General features: G+C 41.3%; 1 protein-coding gene across 1 annotated transcript in view; it reads right to left on the bottom strand.

The window, feature by feature from the left end:
* AGGF1 (angiogenic factor with G-patch and FHA domains 1) overlaps positions 1-18908 on the bottom strand; it is a 57978-nt gene that overhangs the window by 18630 nt on the left and 20440 nt on the right. The window contains exons 5-9 of the mRNA XM_075838578.1: positions 15677-15862; positions 2497-2758; positions 1028-1139; positions 895-946; positions 333-434 (exon numbers count right to left, since the gene is read on the bottom strand). Of these exons, the coding sequence (XP_075694693.1) occupies positions 333-434; positions 895-946; positions 1028-1139; positions 2497-2758; positions 15677-15862 (714 nt within the window). The remainder of the gene's footprint in view (positions 1-332; positions 435-894; positions 947-1027; positions 1140-2496; positions 2759-15676; positions 15863-18908) is intronic.

Raw genomic sequence — 18908 nt, 5'->3', positions numbered from 1 at the left:
GGCGGGGCCAGCCGACTATGTAATGTGTATAACAGTGTCCAAACTCTCTTCTGACAGCAGATGTCGGGGAAGAGAAGGGTCGGGCATGTTCGATTTCAACATGCAAGATCCTTTTATTTGTAAGGAGTTAAGCTGCTGTTAGAGATGTCTGGCAGTGGCAAACTCCCTTCTCCCTAGTGAGAACACATGCACGCTTGGCCAAAGGTGAATATGTATGAGGTGGGCCGGGAGGGACAGCTGTTGGGACAAACAGACAGCTATATGGACTGTGGAGGTGAACTTATAACCTCAAAGAGAAGGGCGGCACATTGTGGAACAGACAATGAACCTACCTGCAAAATCTGATTGCCGTTAATGATTGTGCCATTCTGGCTGCCTTGATCCACAAGTACATAGCTCTGCAAATTGTGGTCAAAGTAAACTTCTGCATGAAACTAAAGATGAAAGAAAATAAGGGTATGAAATGAATTCCTGATTATTCTACAGAGCAAGTACACACATTCAAATAAAATAAATCATTTTGGGGTTTGGGTGCCGAGAAGTTGTGAATAGGTCAAGTAAACAAAGCCAACTCCGAGAGAAGGCATACAATACGAATGGAAATAGTCTATAGTTGTTGACAGACATCTCGCAGAAATCTGCTTAGCCCATATAATGCTGGGGGAATCCATTTTTCCTACACCACTTCTCTGTACAGTGCCTGGTGTAAAGGCAACATTTCCCAGAACACATCACCAATTGAACTAGGAATGCTGGGAGATTTCTGTATTGAAGCCCACAGACTTGTGAACTCAGATCTGGACTATAAATCCAACTGCAATTTAGGATCAGTACAAGATAATATACGGAAAAAAAATAAAAATTCAAAAGTTACCCAAAACACAATGTACTCACCTTGCTCACACCAACTTCTGCAACACGAATGTCATGACCCAAGTTCTTTTCCCTAAACAATACCAAAACATGTTACATTCATGACAAGAAGTTATCTCCAATATGCTTACATTTTCTCATTAGCTGCACCTACCTTCCGATGGTGGCACTTTTCTCAGCGGTTATAATAAACAGGGATCCTTTCTGTAGCACTGGCGACCTTACTACTATTACTCGGATACATGGAGGCCAGATCCGATCTGTGTCTGCACAAGTCATACAAACAGAATGTTTTTTCAATTCTTATACATGGATACATAATTTTATATTACCTCACCACTTATGGACTGATGGTGTTTAGATTCAAGTAAGCCATTTTTTGAGAACCAATTAGGCATGTGCCATTGCTATGGGACACCACCGTAGTCATATTGGCCAAATTTGGCATTTTGGTGGCGTCAAAATTCTAAATAAGTGGCCCATTTGAACTACAGAACCACAGGTTGCAAATCTATAAAAAAAAAAAAAGCAAGAAGAGTCCAAGTAGATAACATACATATAATCGGATTTAATATTGCCTCTTTTGTATTGGACAAACACTCTACTTACTTAACAGATTCGCAATCTCAAACCAACTACTGTAATGCTCATACATAGAAAACAGCTGAAATAATAAACTAAACTGCTCACCTACACATAAAGAACCTACCAGTTTCCTGGACAAGGACATCATTCACGACTATTAAGCCGGTTAAATTTACCAGGAACTGAACATCCCTGCAGAAGTCCCTGTGAGGGTCCATGCATACGGCGTTGCTGCGTGCACAGACCCTCTACGGCAGAAGAAAGTTCTGGAGGCGCTACATGTGGTGCCTCTGTGGAAATACCTGAATAATGGCAGAATTTTTTCCCTTACAGATTCTGTTTGAATGTGCCTTTGTATAAAAGGCATACAGTGGTACAACATGGGCCGTAACAGGTTCAAATATGCAACCGTAATACAGAAGTATTGGTCTTCAAAAACTCTTACGGGAATTCAATTTCCAGCGATTCCAGGTTATAAGGAGAGGGGAATAATCAGCTGCCAGACATCTCTAGAGGTATCCACCTCCAGGGAAACAAAGATCGGGATGGTAAAAGCCAACAATCCTGATCCTTGTTTCTGACAAGACATAGGTGGATAATAATCTGATATGTATGGCTAGTTTAAAGCACATGTCTACCCTTGCGACCAATGAAACCAATGTTCTGTACATCTACAGCTTAAAAAATGGTGTCACAAAGAAGCAATAGTTTGCTAACCAATCAAAAAAAATTCAGGGGCACATTTATCAAATTAAACATGGCATAAAAGTTATGCAAAGTGTGGCATATTTATGAAAGACTTGCCGCATTTTTAATCTGGTTTTGCGACATGTACAACAGTTTTCTTTTTTTTAAGATGCCTTAAAGGGGGTGGCTAAACTTACGATTGTGGCGCTCAATTTTATTCTAATTAAACATTTCTTACTTTGTAAGGCGTCGTTCTTGCGATACAATTGATAAATGTGCCCCTAAAAAACTGACAACTCAAATCTTAAATATGTAAGTGTATATTTAAACTCTAAATGCAAGTCAGGTCACCTTCAACATCAGAGTTATGAGTTGAGACACTGCTTGCACTGGACACGTCTTCATCACTGGACGTCTTCTCAGAATCAGTGAGCTCCCCTTCCTCGGGTTCACTGTCATCTGAACTGGAGGAGCCGTCTCTGGCATTGGAGTCTACACAATGACTGCTCAACTTAGGCTTCTTATTTCTGCTGGCAGACTGTTCCCTGTCATACGGACTTATTGTGCCATGGGCTGTACTACAGGAAGAGGACGTTCTCATCTCCACTGACGCCTTGGGGAAAATTGACAACATTCAGGATAGATAGACAAATAAACGTGGTCTTATTACCCAAATTTATTGAAAGTTGAGCTTTCCCAGAGCCCTAAATAGCCAATAGAACCAACTAAATTTGCTTAGGCTCTGTTCACATCTGCGTTGGGGCCCCGTTCTGACGTTCCGTCTGAGGTTTCTGTAAGAATGGGACCCCGAGCAGAAACAATCGGACACCGACAGAAACCAGAGGTTTCAGTCTCCATCACCATTGATTTCAATGGTGACGGAGCCGGTGCCCGTGGTTTCAGTTTGCCTCTTTTGTGCACCGAACACGTCGTTTTGTCGGAAGCAATAGCGTAGTCCACTACGCTATTGTTTCTGGCAAAACTACTGATCCGGTGCACAAAAGAGACAAACGGAAACCAGGGGCACCGGCTCCGTCACCATTGAAATCAATGGTGATGGAGACGGAAACCTCTGGTTTCCGTCGGTGTCAGTTTGTATCTGCTCGGGGTCCCGTTCTGACGGAAACCTCCGACGGAACGTCAGAATGGGGCCCCAACGCAGATGTGAACAGAGCCTTCGTTGTTACAGAACCAATTTTTAGACAACCTCTCAAGTATAGGGCACTCTGGTACCCACATAATCAGCCTATTGCAACAGCTGTACCATAATGCTCTAGACCGTTTCCCCTGAAAAGTATTTCTTCATGAAGTGCTAGCCATATATTAGTGAATTTAGATGGTGGACCGTTGAACGACTTATAGTTCCTAGGTAGTGTGGTAAGACTGTTGTTATTTTGGATGAAAATGCCATTAGTTATAGTGACTAAGATCTCTGCACAGGTGAATATCGATGAGGAGAACGTAGTGGCACATGCCGATTGGTGCCGGTCTGTAGTTCGTATTACAGCATGTTCCTCAAATATTACAGTGACTACTCACAAGCAGTGGTCAAAAATATCCAACCTGAGGCCCACTGCACACGGCTGTACCCGTGTGCACAGTCCGTGATTACGGTTACAGACAGCCACCCATTTGCGGCCCGTGCTCCCATTATAAATTATAGGGGCACGGTCTATAAATTAAAAAAAATAAATAAATAGGACATGTCCTATTTTTTGCGTGTAATTTCTACAGCCCAGACACCATCCCGCATCAGTATACCGCCCAAAAAAAAAAATGAAGACTCCACTAACAAATACTGTATTAGTCTATGGGTGACGTATGGCACCCGTCACAGGCATCTGTTTAACGGACACATCATTGGCTATTCAATAGCTTTTCATGACGTATGCTTTAAACAGATAGCATTATAGCCTATCTGTGACAGATCTGTCAAACGGATGCCTAACAGTGGCATCCATTTAATGGATACATCATGAAAAAGCTCACAATATATTAGTTTTACGGATTCTTTATTAGTCTATAGGTGATGGATGCCACTGTTGGGCATCAGTCACAGCCTTTGTTTAACGTTTAAGTCAGGAGCTTTTCCCAGTCCATACGTTAAAGAGGCTCTGTCACCAGATTTTGCAACCCCTATCTGCTATTGCAGCAGATAGGCGCTGCAATGTAGATTACAGTAACGTTTTTATTTTTAAAAAACGAGCATTTTTGGCCAAGTTATGACCATTTTTGTAGTTATGCAAATGAGGCTTGCAAAAGTCCAAGTGGGTGTGTTTAAAAGTAAAAGTCCAAGTGGGCGTGTATTATGTGCGTACATCGGGGCGTTTTTAATACTTTCACTAGCTGGGCGCTCTGAAGAGAAGTAACATCCTCTTCTCTTCAGAACGCCAGGCATCTGACAGTGCAGATCTGTGACGTCACTCACAGGTCCTGCATCGTGACGGCCACATCGGCACCAGAGGCTACAGTTGATTCTGCAGCAGCATCAGCGTTTGCAGGTAAGTCGAAGCTGGGCGTTCTGAAGAGAAGAGGATGTTACTTCTCTTCAGAGCGCCCAGCTAGTGAAAGTATTAAAAACGCCCCGATGTACGCACATAATACACGCCCACTTGGACTTTTACTTTTAAACACACCCACTTGGACTTTTGCAAGCCTCATTTGCATAACTACAAAAATGGTCATAACTTGGCCAAAAATGCTCGTTTTTTAAAAATAAAAACGTTACTGTAATCTACATTGCAGCGCCTATCTGCTGCAATAGCAGATAGGGGTTGCAAAATATGGTGACAGAGCCTCTTTAAACAAAGGACAAAAACAAACACAGTGTGAGCCTAGACTAGGGATGAGCGATTTTGGCCAAAAATGTAATTTCAATATTTTTTTTCTCGACTCTTTGGGCAATTTTCGATTTGAATTTAGATTTGTCTTATTTTTTTCTGTTTATTTAACAGTAATACCAAGAGATAATTTAATACATTTTCTTTATATGAATAACTTTTTAACATATATTGCTATAATTATTGTACGTAACTTCACAACTTTTAACCTCTGCAATTACTTTTTTTTTTTATCATAACATTTTTTGGGGGGAAAAATGTCTATATAATGGATTTTAAAGAGGCTCTGTCACCAGATTTTGCAGCCCCTATCTGCTATTGCAGCAGATAGGCGCTGCAATGTAGATTACAGTAACGTTTTTATTTTTAAAAAACGAGCATTTTTGGCCAAGTTATGACCATTTTTGTAGTTATGCAAATGAGGCTTGCAAAAGTCCAAGTGGGTGTGTTTAAAAGTAAAAGTCCAAGTGGGCGTGTATTAGGTGCGTACATCGGGGCGTTTTTAATACTTTACTAGCTGGGCGCTCTGATGAGAAGTATCATCCACTTCTCTTCACAACGCCCAGCTTCTGGCAGTGCAGACACAGCCGTGTTCTCGAGAGATCACGCTGTGACGTCACTCACAGGTCCTGCATCGTGTCAGACGAGCGAGGACACCGGCACCAGAGGCTACAGTTGATTCTGCAGCAGCATCGGCGTTAGCATACATACATAGCTCCTTGTGAAAGGAGCGCCGATCAACAAGCTGTCTCATTGATCGGCGCTTGCTGCACCAGCCAAAATCGGCCGGTGTAATAGACCCTTTAGACACAAGGCAAACAAGACACCTAGCAACCATACAGCGCCGGCAGCATCTCCCGTAAGGCTCCTATTACAACCCTGTATATAGGATTGTTTTTCAGCCTAATGGTGAACTCCTTCACTCCCATTGACACCTCTTTGGACCGCATATTGAGCGTTCCCATGAACAGCTACCAAATGAAAATTCAACACTTGGAATCCACTCTAGACCTTTTATCGCCTTCATTAGTCATGAACAAATAAATAAATACTGATTTGAAGTCCATAACAATGATACGGTGGTTTAGACTCAAGTATAGTACACCAAAAACCAGACAAATTAAGAGCTTGAAACCAAAATGATGGCCATATAGTTAAAATTGGATAAATGAGGATTACTAAGAGAAACGCGCGACGAGGCGCAGCACACACTTCAATAAAGATCTTTCAAGGATAAGTAAGTCTTATTAATATGGATGCTGTTATACTTCTATAAAAAGCAATCAGCAGAATACGTCTAATACATGAGGGCATATTATTAAAATAGTGATACATTTATCCCTGCGTTTTATCTAATATTTATTGTATGCAGGGATTTAAATTTTTCCTATATCACACATGGTTGGCTGTTTAGCATAGAGGAATACTTAATCTTGTTTGCATTTTGGACATAAACCTACGCTTCCACCATAATAAATTCTCTTCATGTTATAGATAATATAATATATAGACTTACTTTAGTCCAGCAAAAAAATACGCGATGCAAATTGTTGATCCCATTGTTCTTTGATATATTCTGGTCAAGTGTTTATCTTCATAGTATGTAAACATTTATGTTTTTTAATATGAGAATCAAATAAAGTATTTATACAATTTTAACTATATGGCCCTCATTTTGGTTTCAAGCTCCTAATTGGTCTGGTTTTTGGTGTACAAATAAATAACTGACTGAAAAATGGCATGGTTTTGCCACGGTTCGGCACAAAATACACATTTTGACCACGTCTTGTAAATTTAGTCTCAGGAGAGAATAGACGACACCCGGCCATGAAACTGCTTATCAGCCAGTTTTCCAATTACTTTTGGGCCTAGAGTATGTAAAAAAGGTCTGTAATTACTAAATGGTTAATGCAAGATTTTTGTTAAACTGCTTGAATTAAAGCTGAAAGTCTACACTTCTATCACATCTTCATTGCTTTGTTTCAAATGCATTGTGGCGGTGTACAGAGGCTAAATGCTGAAAATGGTCACTGTCCAAATACTTCTCGAACGGACGATTTCAGCTACAATACACTTTGCACTTTGTTTAACAACAAAATAAAAAAATAAAAAAAAGGTGGAAAACATTTCCTGTTGCCCCATTTCTGAAGTTTTTCTTTAAGAGATCCACGTAGTAAAGTTTGAGAACCACTTTTGGGCTAAACAAGAATGAACGTCTTCTCAGTAAGCATGCATAGAACCATCTCAAATCATGGAGGATGCTTCATCCAACCAGATAGAGGGGGGGGGGGTCCCGAGTGGGGGAGTATTTTCTATCAGTCAGACCAGAGAGGAACTAAATAAAACCTGCTCCAGCTATGGTGAACCAGGTATTACATGGTCGGTGCGTAACTTGAATGGGCACCCTGTAATACTACAGTATCCCTGCAGTAGCCAATGGCAAGGTCAGCCGATTGCTGGAGATCCAAAAGCTGAACATGTGGCAACCAGGCTGGATTTTATTTTTTTATAAAACCCTTTCAGGACTAAGGTCTTTAAACGCCTGAATGTGCTGTGAGGGTTTAGCATCAGGAGAGGTTGGTACAGTGGTTTCTTTGTAGCCAGAGACAGGGACACCGTGTATTAAAAGTCATAACAGGGCTTTGCCTGTGTTTTATTCTGGTCAAAGAAACAGCCTCTTGTACAACAAGGCAAAATACAAAATAAATCCTGCTCGTCTGAGCACTAACTAAACAAGATATTATCTAACTATACCAAGTGCCTTCCTACCAGGCACTGGACACAAAGTAACACAGGTCTTTACTCACATAGAAATACAGGCTACTCCAGCCTTCGTAGTCTCCAGTCTGAGTCAGGGGTGAGACTCACACACTCTGTGTCTGCACCTTTTTATACACAGGCTGCAGGTGCAGTTAATAGAGCAGCAGCCTTGTCCTACAAACAGAGATGGACTAGGGATTGGGGAACCCGCCCTGCTCTTCCCCAATCCAACTCCAGGTCCTTTTTCCGGCTTTTCCTTAAGCCGAGATTGGAAAGCTAGAGCTTTCTATTGCAAAAACTACTCATTCCCTGGAGCCTAGGATACATATGACAGGATTCTAGGGGAAATGTACCTTCCCTCAATGACTTTACCTGTCACTGTCTCACAGTGCACAGCGCAATTTCACCTTTTTAAATATGTTTTATGGTAATTTTTTGTGTGTTATATTTTGGGTCATCCTCTCCTATTGTAACAGGTCATCACAGCATCACAGTTTCTATGGCATATGCCCAAATGCAGGAAGTAAGCTTTCTGGATTTGGGTCCCAGTGCTAAACCCAGCGCTCACTTTGATCATTGTGTTTAGCGCTTTTTGGGACAGAGATGATCATTTCAGCTCCCTGTCTTCACAGGAAAGTCTTTTTAATGCCATTTAGCTATACAGCACAATCTTCCATTAAAGCACGGTAAATGCCCTAGCTGCACACGGCATAGGACGCTAGGACGTAGATCTACAGATTAGCCACGGTAAGGGGTTGTTTTGGTTAGACAATGAGACAACGCTCTTTAACCCCTTCAGGACTGTGCCTGTTTTGGCCATGTGGACACAGCAGATTTTTTAAAATCTGACATGTGTCACTTTATGTGGTAATAACTCGGGAATGCTTTTACTTATCCAAGCGATTCCGAGATTGTTTTCTCGTGACATATTGTACTTTATGTTATTGAATTTATCGACCCCATTTTTTTCACTATTTATTTGTGAAAAACTCAAAATTAGAGAAAACTTGCAAAAATTAGCATTTTTCTAAATTGAAACATATCTACTTGTAAGACACATAGTTATACCACACAACATAGTTACTGGTTAACATTTCCCATATGTCTACTTTATGTTTGCATCGTTTTTTCCACGTCCTTTTATTTTTCTAGGACGTTACAAGGCTTATAAGTTTAGCAGCAATTACTCACATGCTCAAGAAAATTTCAAAAGGCTATTTTTATTTCAGGGACCAGTTCAGTTCTGAAGTAGTTTTGAGGGGCTTATATATTAGAAAGCCCCCATAAAATCACCCTATTTTGAAAACTGCACCCCTCAAAGTATTTAATACAGAATTCAGAAAGTATTTTAACCCATTAGGCGTTTCACAGGAATTAAAGCAATGTAGAAGTAAAATTCCCAAATTCCATTTTTTTTGCCAAAATTCATTCGTAATACATTTTTTCTGTAACACAGAAGGTTCTACCAGAGAAACGCACCTCAACATTTATTGCCCAGATTCTGCAGTTTTTAGAAATATCCCACATGTGGCCCTAGTGTCCTAATGGACAGAAGCACCGGCCTCAGAAGCAAACGAGCACCTACTGGATTTTGGGGCTTCCTATTGTTAGGAATATATTTAAGGCACCATGTCAGGTTTGAAGAGGTCTTGTGGTGCCTAAACAGCCAAAACCCCCCAAAGTTTTGGAAACTACACCCCTCAATGAGTTTTTCTAGGGGTATATTTAGCATTTTGACCCCCCAGTTTTTTTGCAGAATTTAGTGGAATTAGCTTATCAAGATGAGTTGACTTTTTTTCTGCTAAAACAGAATTTTTTCAAGGAATAAAAGGAGAAAAAAGCACCCCAACGTTTGTAAAGCAATTTCTCCTGATTACTAAGATTACTCCATATGTGGTCATAAACTGAAGTTTGGACCCACAGCAGGGCTCAGAATGGAAGGAGCGCCTTTTGGAGAGCAAATTTTTCTGTAATAGTTTTTGGTGCCATGTCTCGTTTGCAACACCCTGGAGGGACCAAAACAGTGGAAACCCCCAAAAGTGACCCCATTTTGGAAAACTACACCCCTCAAAGAATTTTCCTAGGGGTATAGTTAGCATTTTGACCCCACAGGGTTTTTTGTAGAATTTAGTGGAATTAGGCCGTGAAAACTATTACCAACATTTTTGACCACTAAAATATTGAATTTTTTAATTTTCACAAGGGATAAAAGAAAAAAAACCGCCCAACATTTGTAAAGCAATTTCTCCTGATTAAGGCAATACCCCATATGTGGTCATAAATGTCTTTTTGTTAGAAATTAAATGAACCCTTTCAGGACTGATCCTTTTATGCTTTTTCATTTTAGTTTTTCACTCCCCGCCTTCCAAGAGCCATAACTTTTTTATTTTTCCGTCAACAGAGTGGTGTGAGGGCTTATTTTTTTGCAGGAGGAGTTGTAGCTTTTATTGGCACCATTTTTTAGTACATACAAATTTTTGATCACTTTTTATAAAAAAAAATTCGGAGCTAAGGTGACCAAAAAACTGTGATTTTGGAGTTTTCAATCCTTTATTTCTTAAGGCGTTCACCGTGCACAATACATAAAATGTTACTTTATTCTGCGGGTCAGTACGATTACGGCGATATTATATATATAGTTCTATGTTTTGCAGCGTTTGTGCAATAAAATCAAATTATTTCTTTTTTGTGTCCCCTTATTCTGAGAGCCATAACTTTTTTCTTTTTCAGTCAAAAAAGCTGTGCAAGGGCTTGTTTTTTGCGGGACGGGTTGTAGATTTTATTGGTGCTATTTTGGGGTAAATGCGACTTTTTATTCTATAACTTGGGAGGGGTGGTGACCAAAAAATAGCAATGCTGACAATAGGTTTTTTTGTGCTTTTTTGCGGTGTTCACCGTGCGGGAAAAAAAACATTATAGTTTGGTGGTTATGAAAGCGGTAATACCAAATACTGTATGTGTACATTTTCATTTTTTTCCTATAATAAAAGACTTATAGGAAAAAAAGCAGTGTTTTTTTAACTTACAACTTTTATAAAACATTTTTATTAAACTTTTTTTTACCTGCAGCACTGATCGCTGCTAGAATACATTACGCTACATAGTAGAGTAACGTATTCCAACTGTCAGAGTGATGTCACAGTCACTCTGAGAGTAAGCCTATGAGGACCAGCCAGGTGCTGGTCCCCATGGGCTTCCATACATGGCAGAACCGGAGGCCGTTGCCTGGCCTCCGGTTGGTTGCCATGACAACCTACACGATTGCATGGGTGCTGCCGATGTGCTACAAACCCCCTAAATACTGCGATCGCAAACGATCGCCACATTAAAGTTAATTGCCGAAATTAGCAATGATGAGCCGCTAATCGGCAACAGTGGAGTGTCAGCTGTCGGGGACAGCTGACCTCCCAGTTCCCGATGCACACTGTGACTAAGAGTGTGCACCGGGAACGAGAGTGACTTCCAGTCACTGACAGGAAGCTGGTGCTTATAGGCTTCCGTCCATGACAGACACCGAGGCCATTGTTTGGCCTCCAGTTGCCATGTCAACCATCAGCAAACCCCGCAAATTCAGAGTGGGGTCTGCCGCACCCGATCGCCGCATTTGGGTTAATTGCCTAAATCAGCGGCAAAGGACCGCTGGCCGACAAGAGTGGAGTGTCAGCTGTTGGAGACAGCTGACCTTCCGGTTCCCGGTGCACACTGTCGCCGACGGTGTGCACCCGGAACGACTCAGTAACTATAAGCTTTTGTGCGGGAAGTAACCTCCTGCGACGACGTATAGTTACTGAGTGGTGCAGCTAGGGTTTAAGTGTGTAAATGAATAAATTTTACAAGTGTCATCTGTCTGTATCTAATGGTTTTCCATACCTAGTCTCGTCTATAAGATATACAGTATAAGTTCTACCTACCCTCACCCACAGTTTGCCAAAAACAAGCGACATGTGTAGTTAACAGCTTTTCACCCACTGGAAATGTAGTATGGGCTAAAGATGGAGAAGTACCGTATTTTTCGGACTATAAGACGCAGTTTTTAGCAAGAATAAAGCTTGCTAAAAAGTCCCTGCAGCTTAGTCTGCAGTCAAGGGACCCGGCAGTGCCGAGCCCCCTGACCGCTTGTTACTTAACCCCTTCGCGACCCATGATGTGCCGGCACATCATGGAGCGAGGATGGAATGATGTTTGGAGCGGAGCAGGCTCATGCGCTGAGCCCGCTCTATACACTGCAGGCGTCAGATGTGTTTTACAATGGACACGCTGCTCTAACGGCCAGAAACAGCGATGGCCGTTTAGTTAAATGCCGTGGTCAATAGTGACCGCGGCATTTATTGGGGTCTTTCCACAGGATATGTCAAATGTCAGATAGATGCGGGTCCCACCTCTTGGACCCGCACCTATCTCTAGAACGGGGCCCCCTAAACCCCGGTTTACTCGGCTCCGCTGTCTCCCGGCCACTTCCTGGTTAGGAGATCAGGAGTTACGAAAACAGCAGAGTGCTCGCTGAGCTACGATGTTTCTGTAACGGTCATTCACCACTATGGAAGTTACGGAAACACCGTAGCTCAGCGAGTAACGCTGTCTCCGTAACTCATCCATATATTGCAGTGTATTGAACCAGCAATCTAATGATCGCTGTTCAAGCCCCCTAAGGGAACTAATAAAAATGTGAAAAAAAATCAAAAAAAAAAAAAATCAAAAAAAAAACACCCTTTTCCCGTTTTTGCTTTGTAAAACTAATAAAAGTAGTAAAATATGATTTTTTTTCCCCCCTATTTTCTGTTGTCTAAAACCTGGGTGTGTCTTATAGTCCAAAAAATACGGTACATCTAAAACCTAATATTGACCTACCATTCAAGATACAATAAAATAAATCAACTCTACCTTTGTATGGAGAGTATCCATAAGAAGAAATCCTCAAGCCAACCATGATTTCTGTCAGGTTTTGTACCTAAAGACAGGATGAACAGTCAACATAACTGTAATGGATTACAAAAGGAGCATGTCTGGAAGTAAACCAGCATCTTGTGCAGCAATGGACACAGGCCTAGTGACAATCTGCGGTGCAAAAGTGCCCTCTCTTAGTTGGCAGTAAATCACAGCAAGAACCTTCCCGTCCTGTCCCCACACTGTGCAGGGAAATGCATAACTGAATAGTATGAAACATGATCTCGTATCCACCACCAAATGTTTATTTCATGACAAACCAGAGCCTTAACCCTAATTTAGGACCAGCCATTGCTAAAACAAGTAAGAGAGACAGAGGTTATATACTACTGTTCTGAGCGCACTTACACCTGGGAAAGCCCAACTTTCATTTCATTTAAACATTTTTCAAATATTTCCCTTTAGGAGAACATGGAGGCTACTACAGGGTCACACGGTCACTAAGCAAGGACCAGAATCTGTCACACAGGAAAATAATTTTATAGAACGGAAAGCCCCTTTTAAAACCTTATGTCGAAAAGGTATAACTGCAGTAAGATTAGTCACTTAATAATGTACTGTCTGTAGCTGAAATGCCTCTGTACGCCAGTCTCCCATGTAGTCACATGACCATGGTCCTGGTGTTTATCTCCCCTCACTGTAGTCTGGGACATCACATGCCTCTTATCGCCACCCTCAATCTCGGTCAGTGGAGGGATTGCGTTTTACATGCAGGGCAGCAGATTGCTGCAATACTCTGCACTAAGCTGTGTCTCAGTAGCAGACAGTGAGTAATTACAGCACTACCTTACACCTTGTAATAGAGGGGCCTGCTGGCAGCTGTAAATAAAGGCAATGCCTGTAAGAAGGGAGGGGAGTCATAGGAATTGTAGTCCTCTACATAGGTAATCTCGCCCACAGAGAGCCCTAGCAAAATAAAAACAGCGAGGCACAAAGCTGTGCAAAACAACAAAAATAAAAAAATATTACTTTAGAGCGGTGGTGAAGATTCACACACATACAGGTACTTTTCTGTGTTTTTCATAAGCTCGGAAATGCCCTTTAATACAGAAATTGCCTCATACCGTTGTTTATAGAACTTCTTCAGTTAGCTGTACCTTCCATTGTAATACATTATATTGGGAAACTGTACTTTATGGAATTCTCAAATCATTTCTATAAAATACCTTAACTCCTTAAAGAGACTCTGTCACCACATTATAAGTTTAGCTCCGTGATCTCGCGAGATTTGGTTTCACTAGCCGGAATCTCACAAAAAAAGATTCAGAAGTGTCAGGATTCTGAGTACACATGACGTCCAGGCTGGATTTCATGTGTATTCATGATCAGGACACTGTAGTAATGTTAGTGTTTGTGTATGAGGCTGCACATAGCGATATATCTATATCGCTAGTGCAGTGTAAATGAATGGAGAGGAGTGCATGATGCCGATTGGTCAGCGTCATGCACTCCTCTGTACAACGCCCACTTGGTCGAAAGTAAAAGTACGCCCACTTGGGCATTAAGAAAGCTCATTAGCATAAACCAAAATCGCTCCTAACGTTGTGAAAAAAGATCGGTTTTTTTAAATAAAAAGCATTACTGTCACCTACATTACAGCGCCAATCTCCTTATATAGGAGATAGGGCACTTATAATGTGGTGACAGTCTCATTAAGGCTGGGTTCACACAACCTATTTTCAGACGTAATGGAGGCGTTCTACGCCTCGAATTACGTCTGAAACAACGGCTCCAATACGTCGGCAAACATCTGCCCATTACTTTCTATGGACTTTACGATGTACTGTGCCGACGAGCTGTCATTTTACGCGTCGCTGTCAAAAGACGGCGCGTAAAATAACAGCCTCGTCAAAAGAAGTGCAGGACACTTCTTGGGACGTTTTTGGAGCTGTTTTCTTATAGACTCCAATGAAAACAGCTCCAAAAACGGCCGTAAAAAACGCGAGTTGCTCAAAAAATGTCTGAAAATCAGGGGCTGTTTTCCCTTGAAAACAGCTCCGTATTTTCAGAAGTTTTTTGTTAAGCGTGTAAACATACCCTAAGGGGCAAAGCCTATTTTGTTAGGACTGCAGGAGATTTTTTGTTGCAAGAGCCATAACTTCTTTATATTTTTCAGTTAACGTAGCTGTATTAGGGCTGGCTTTTTGTGGGACGAGTCGTAGCTTTCAATGGCATAATTATGAAAATATAGAACTTATTTCACTTTAAAGTTACTTGAGGGATGGGGAGAGGTCGGGGAGAGAGACACCATTTTGTTTCCTGTTCACTCTGCAGCTTAATTGACATGTGACATTGCTGCAGTCCATGAGCCAATTTTTTTTTTTTTTATAACACAATTTTGGTATAGCTTATTGATTAACTTTTATTATTCCTTTGGCGGAGGAGGGTAATGAGGAAGAGGAAGAAAATAAAAAAAAAAAAAAAAAAAAAAAAAAAAAAGGTATTTCACGTACTTAGCTTTTTTTTTTTTAAACGTCATCCACCATGCGCTACGAATAATTGTGTTAGCTTTAATATACGGGCCTTCATTCAGTATACCAAAGCATCATTGCATGTCATTAATAAATTGACAGGCAATCTATTAGGCAGGCCCTAATAGGCATAGCCATGGCAGACCTAGGAGGTCTTGGTTAGGCACACGACTGCCTTAGCAACACATCAGGTCCTTGCGAACGCATTGAATCAATGGGGTAACAGAGGGAGCCCACTTTCTTTGTCTAACCACTTAGATGCCATGGTCGCTATTCCCAGCGGCATCTAAGGGGCTAAACGGTGGAGATCAGACTTCTCAGTATATTACAGCCAGCCTGCACTTCTGATGTAGCAGGCGCAGCTCCTGTGCTCGCGCCATCCGCTGGATGTACTATAAAGTCCTATGGTGGTCAGAACTACACAATCAGGGTAGAATAGTACGCCCAAATACGGGAAGGGGTTAAGGATCGCAAATAATTCAAGCAATAATAAAATGAACAAAGCTTGTTACTGACATGGTCATCCTCTTGCTGACTGCTGGGCTCACGTTTCTTTTTTTTCTGCTTTTTCTCTGTGCTTGGCAGAGCGTTTGGGTCCACAAATGACTGGATATCCACCCTTGAATGAAACAGGTAACGACCGCTCTCCACCTCGCAGTAGTAATAAATTCCAGTGGAAGGATCATAATATAGTTGGGATTCCTTATGGTAAGGGAAAATAAGTAACACAGATTAATTTTGGAATGAGATGCCATTTCAATAATTTACATATCACATTCTCTCAATATCTTTGCTTTACAGACAGGGTAGAAATCTGTAGTATCTTCAAAGGGATTACTGGACAGTGTTTTCTATGTAAACTTACTTTAGATCCTGGAAAAATGCTTACATACACAATTGGATACTTTAATACAAATTTTACAACCACTACATATGAAAAGTGACCGTGCAGCAGTGACCCGGCCGTTTTCAGAACAATGATGTTCTATGGGTGTATTCACACGGCTGTTTTTTTAACGGCCCGTGAATAATGGCCATCAAAAAATAGGACGTCCTATTTTTGGCCGTTTTCACGGCCAAAAATAGGACGTCCTATTTTTGGCCGTTTTCACGGCCTGACGGCCCCCATAGAAGTCAATGGATCAGTTGTTTTTTTTAAAGAGACTCTGTCACCACATTATAAGTGCCCTATCTCCTACATAAAGAGATCGGCGCTATAATGTAAGTGACAGCAGTGCTTTTTATTTAAAAAAAAAAAATCTGTTTTCACCACTTTATTAGCGATTTTAGATTTATGCTGATGAGTTGCTTAATGCCGAAGTGGGCGTGTTTTACTTTAGACCAAGTGGGCGTTGTACGGAGGAGTGTGTGACGCTGACCAATCAGCGTCATGCACTCCTCTTCATTCATTTAGTCAGCGCAGAGGGATCCTTTTAGATCGCTATGTGCGGTCTTATACTAACACATTAACAATACTGACGTGTTTAGACAGTGAATAGACATTCCCCGGGATGTCTATTCACAATCTCTGCACTTCGTTACTATTTCTGTGGTAGTTACAGCAGAGGAAGCGTGATCGCGCGAGATTACGTGGAGATGACAGGTTACAACGAGATTACGCTTCCTCTGCTGTAACTACCATAGAAACAGTAACGAAGTCCACAGATTGTGAATAGACATCCCGTGGAATGTCTATTCACTGTCTAAACCAGACATGGGCAAACTACGGCCCGCGGGCCACATACGGCCCGTTAGGCTTTTTAATCCGGCCCGCCGAACTTGTCCAAATCATAGTAAAAACCTCCTTTTTTTTCCCCTTTCCCTGCAATGCCCACGTTTTCCCAATAGATGGCGCACTCAAAACACATTGACCGTTGTTAACTCCTTAACGCCGAAGGACGGATATATCCGTCCTCAGCAGCTGCTAGTTCGCGCAGGAGGACGGATATATCCGTCCTGTGATGGCGCGGGTACTGCCAGTGTACCCACGCGATCAGCGGCAGGAGCACGGCTGTTATACACAGCCTGGCTCCTGCTGCAACTGCCGGAATCGAAGCGCGCTCCGATTCCGGCAGTTTAACCCATTAAATGCCGCTGTCAATAGTGACAGCGGCATCTAATGTGTTTGACAGAGGGAGGGAGCTCCCTCTGTCACCCGATCGGCGCCCCCGCAAACAAATCGCGGGTCGCCGTCGGGTTTCCATGACAGCCGGGGGTCTAACAAAGACCCCCAGGTCTGTCTTCCGCAACTGCCTGTTTGGCGATGCCGGAGGCATGACCTAACAGGTTGCCTGTCAGTTTTACACTGACAGGCAATAATGCTTTGGTATACTAAGTATACCAAAGCATTATATATGCGATCGGCACATCGCATAGTGAAGTCCCCTGGTGGGACTTAAAAAAAAAATGTCAATCAGTTAAATAAAGTTTGTTGAAAAAAAATAAAATAATTACAGTCAAAATCAAATAAAACTACTTTTTTTGCCCAAAAAGTGGTTTTATTCAGTAAAAGTGTCAAAACAAATAACACATACACATATATGGTATCCCCGCGATCATAACAACTTGACCAATAAAATGAACACATTAATGAAACCGCCGGATGTACGGCGTCCAAAAAACCCGCAAAAAACAACGGCAAAATTCTCTCTTTTCTCCCATTCCCCCCATAAAAAATAAAATAAAAGTTAATCTATAAGTCCTATGTACCCCAAAATAGTACTAATGAAAACTACGCATTGGCCCGCAAAAATCAAGCCCACATACGGTCACATCGACGGAAAAATAAAAAAATGACGGCTCTTGGAACGCGGCGATGCAAAAACAAGTAATTTTTTTCTAAAAGGGTTTTTATTGTGCAAACATAGGAAAACATATAAAACCTTTTACATATTTGGTATCCTCGTAATCGTGCCGACCCGTAGAATAAAGGTAACATGTTATTTATGCTGCATAGTAAAGGGCATAAATTTATAACGTGAAAATTAATGCTGGAATAGCTGCTTATTTTCAATTCTCTCCTAAAATAAAGTTAATAAAAGTTAATCAATATATTGTAAGCATCTAAAAATGGTGCAATTACAAAATACAACTCGTCCCGCAAAAAACAAGCCCTTATACGGCTATGTCGACGTAATAAAAAAAAAGTTACGACTCTTGGAATGCGACCATGAAAAAACAAAAAATAATCCTTGGTCATGAACGTGCAAAATGGCCCGGTCATTAAGGGGTTAATGTGGCGCGTATTTCTCTTTATTTCACTTTAATTTTCACTTCGTTTCACGTCACCATTAAGCCCTTCGGTTTTCAAAGAGTACAATATCAGCCGTCACTTTGCCACGAAGCATGCAAACTATGCTAGCAAGCAGTCAACACAAGAACGGGCGGCTACTGCTCAGAGGTTGGCAGCTAATTTACAGAGTCAACAGAACTTTTTTCTTGATAAATCACAGTGCGTATGTTATTTTAATCTATTTACATTTCCTCCTCCCAGTATCTGCGAAATAGTATGTAAATGCCATATCTTGCATATTCCTTGAGACAAATTTATTAACTGATAAGGGCTATTTTTCACATTTGAAAGACAGTTAATAAATTGGGTTGTAGTGTTCTTACTGTGCTATGAGGTTTGCACACACTACATTTAATGCTTTAGTATATCCGGCCCAAACACTCCCTCCAAATGCTCCTGGCCCGGCCCCTCTGTCAAATTTTAGAACCCATTGTGGCCCGCGAGTCAAAAAGTTTG

This window comes from Rhinoderma darwinii, chromosome 1 (genome assembly GCF_050947455.1).
Source record: "Rhinoderma darwinii isolate aRhiDar2 chromosome 1, aRhiDar2.hap1, whole genome shotgun sequence".
Taxonomy (NCBI): Eukaryota; Metazoa; Chordata; class Amphibia; order Anura; family Rhinodermatidae; genus Rhinoderma; species Rhinoderma darwinii.
The sequence above is the reverse complement of the archived record's forward strand: the minus strand, read 5'-3'. Positions and strand labels throughout refer to the sequence as shown.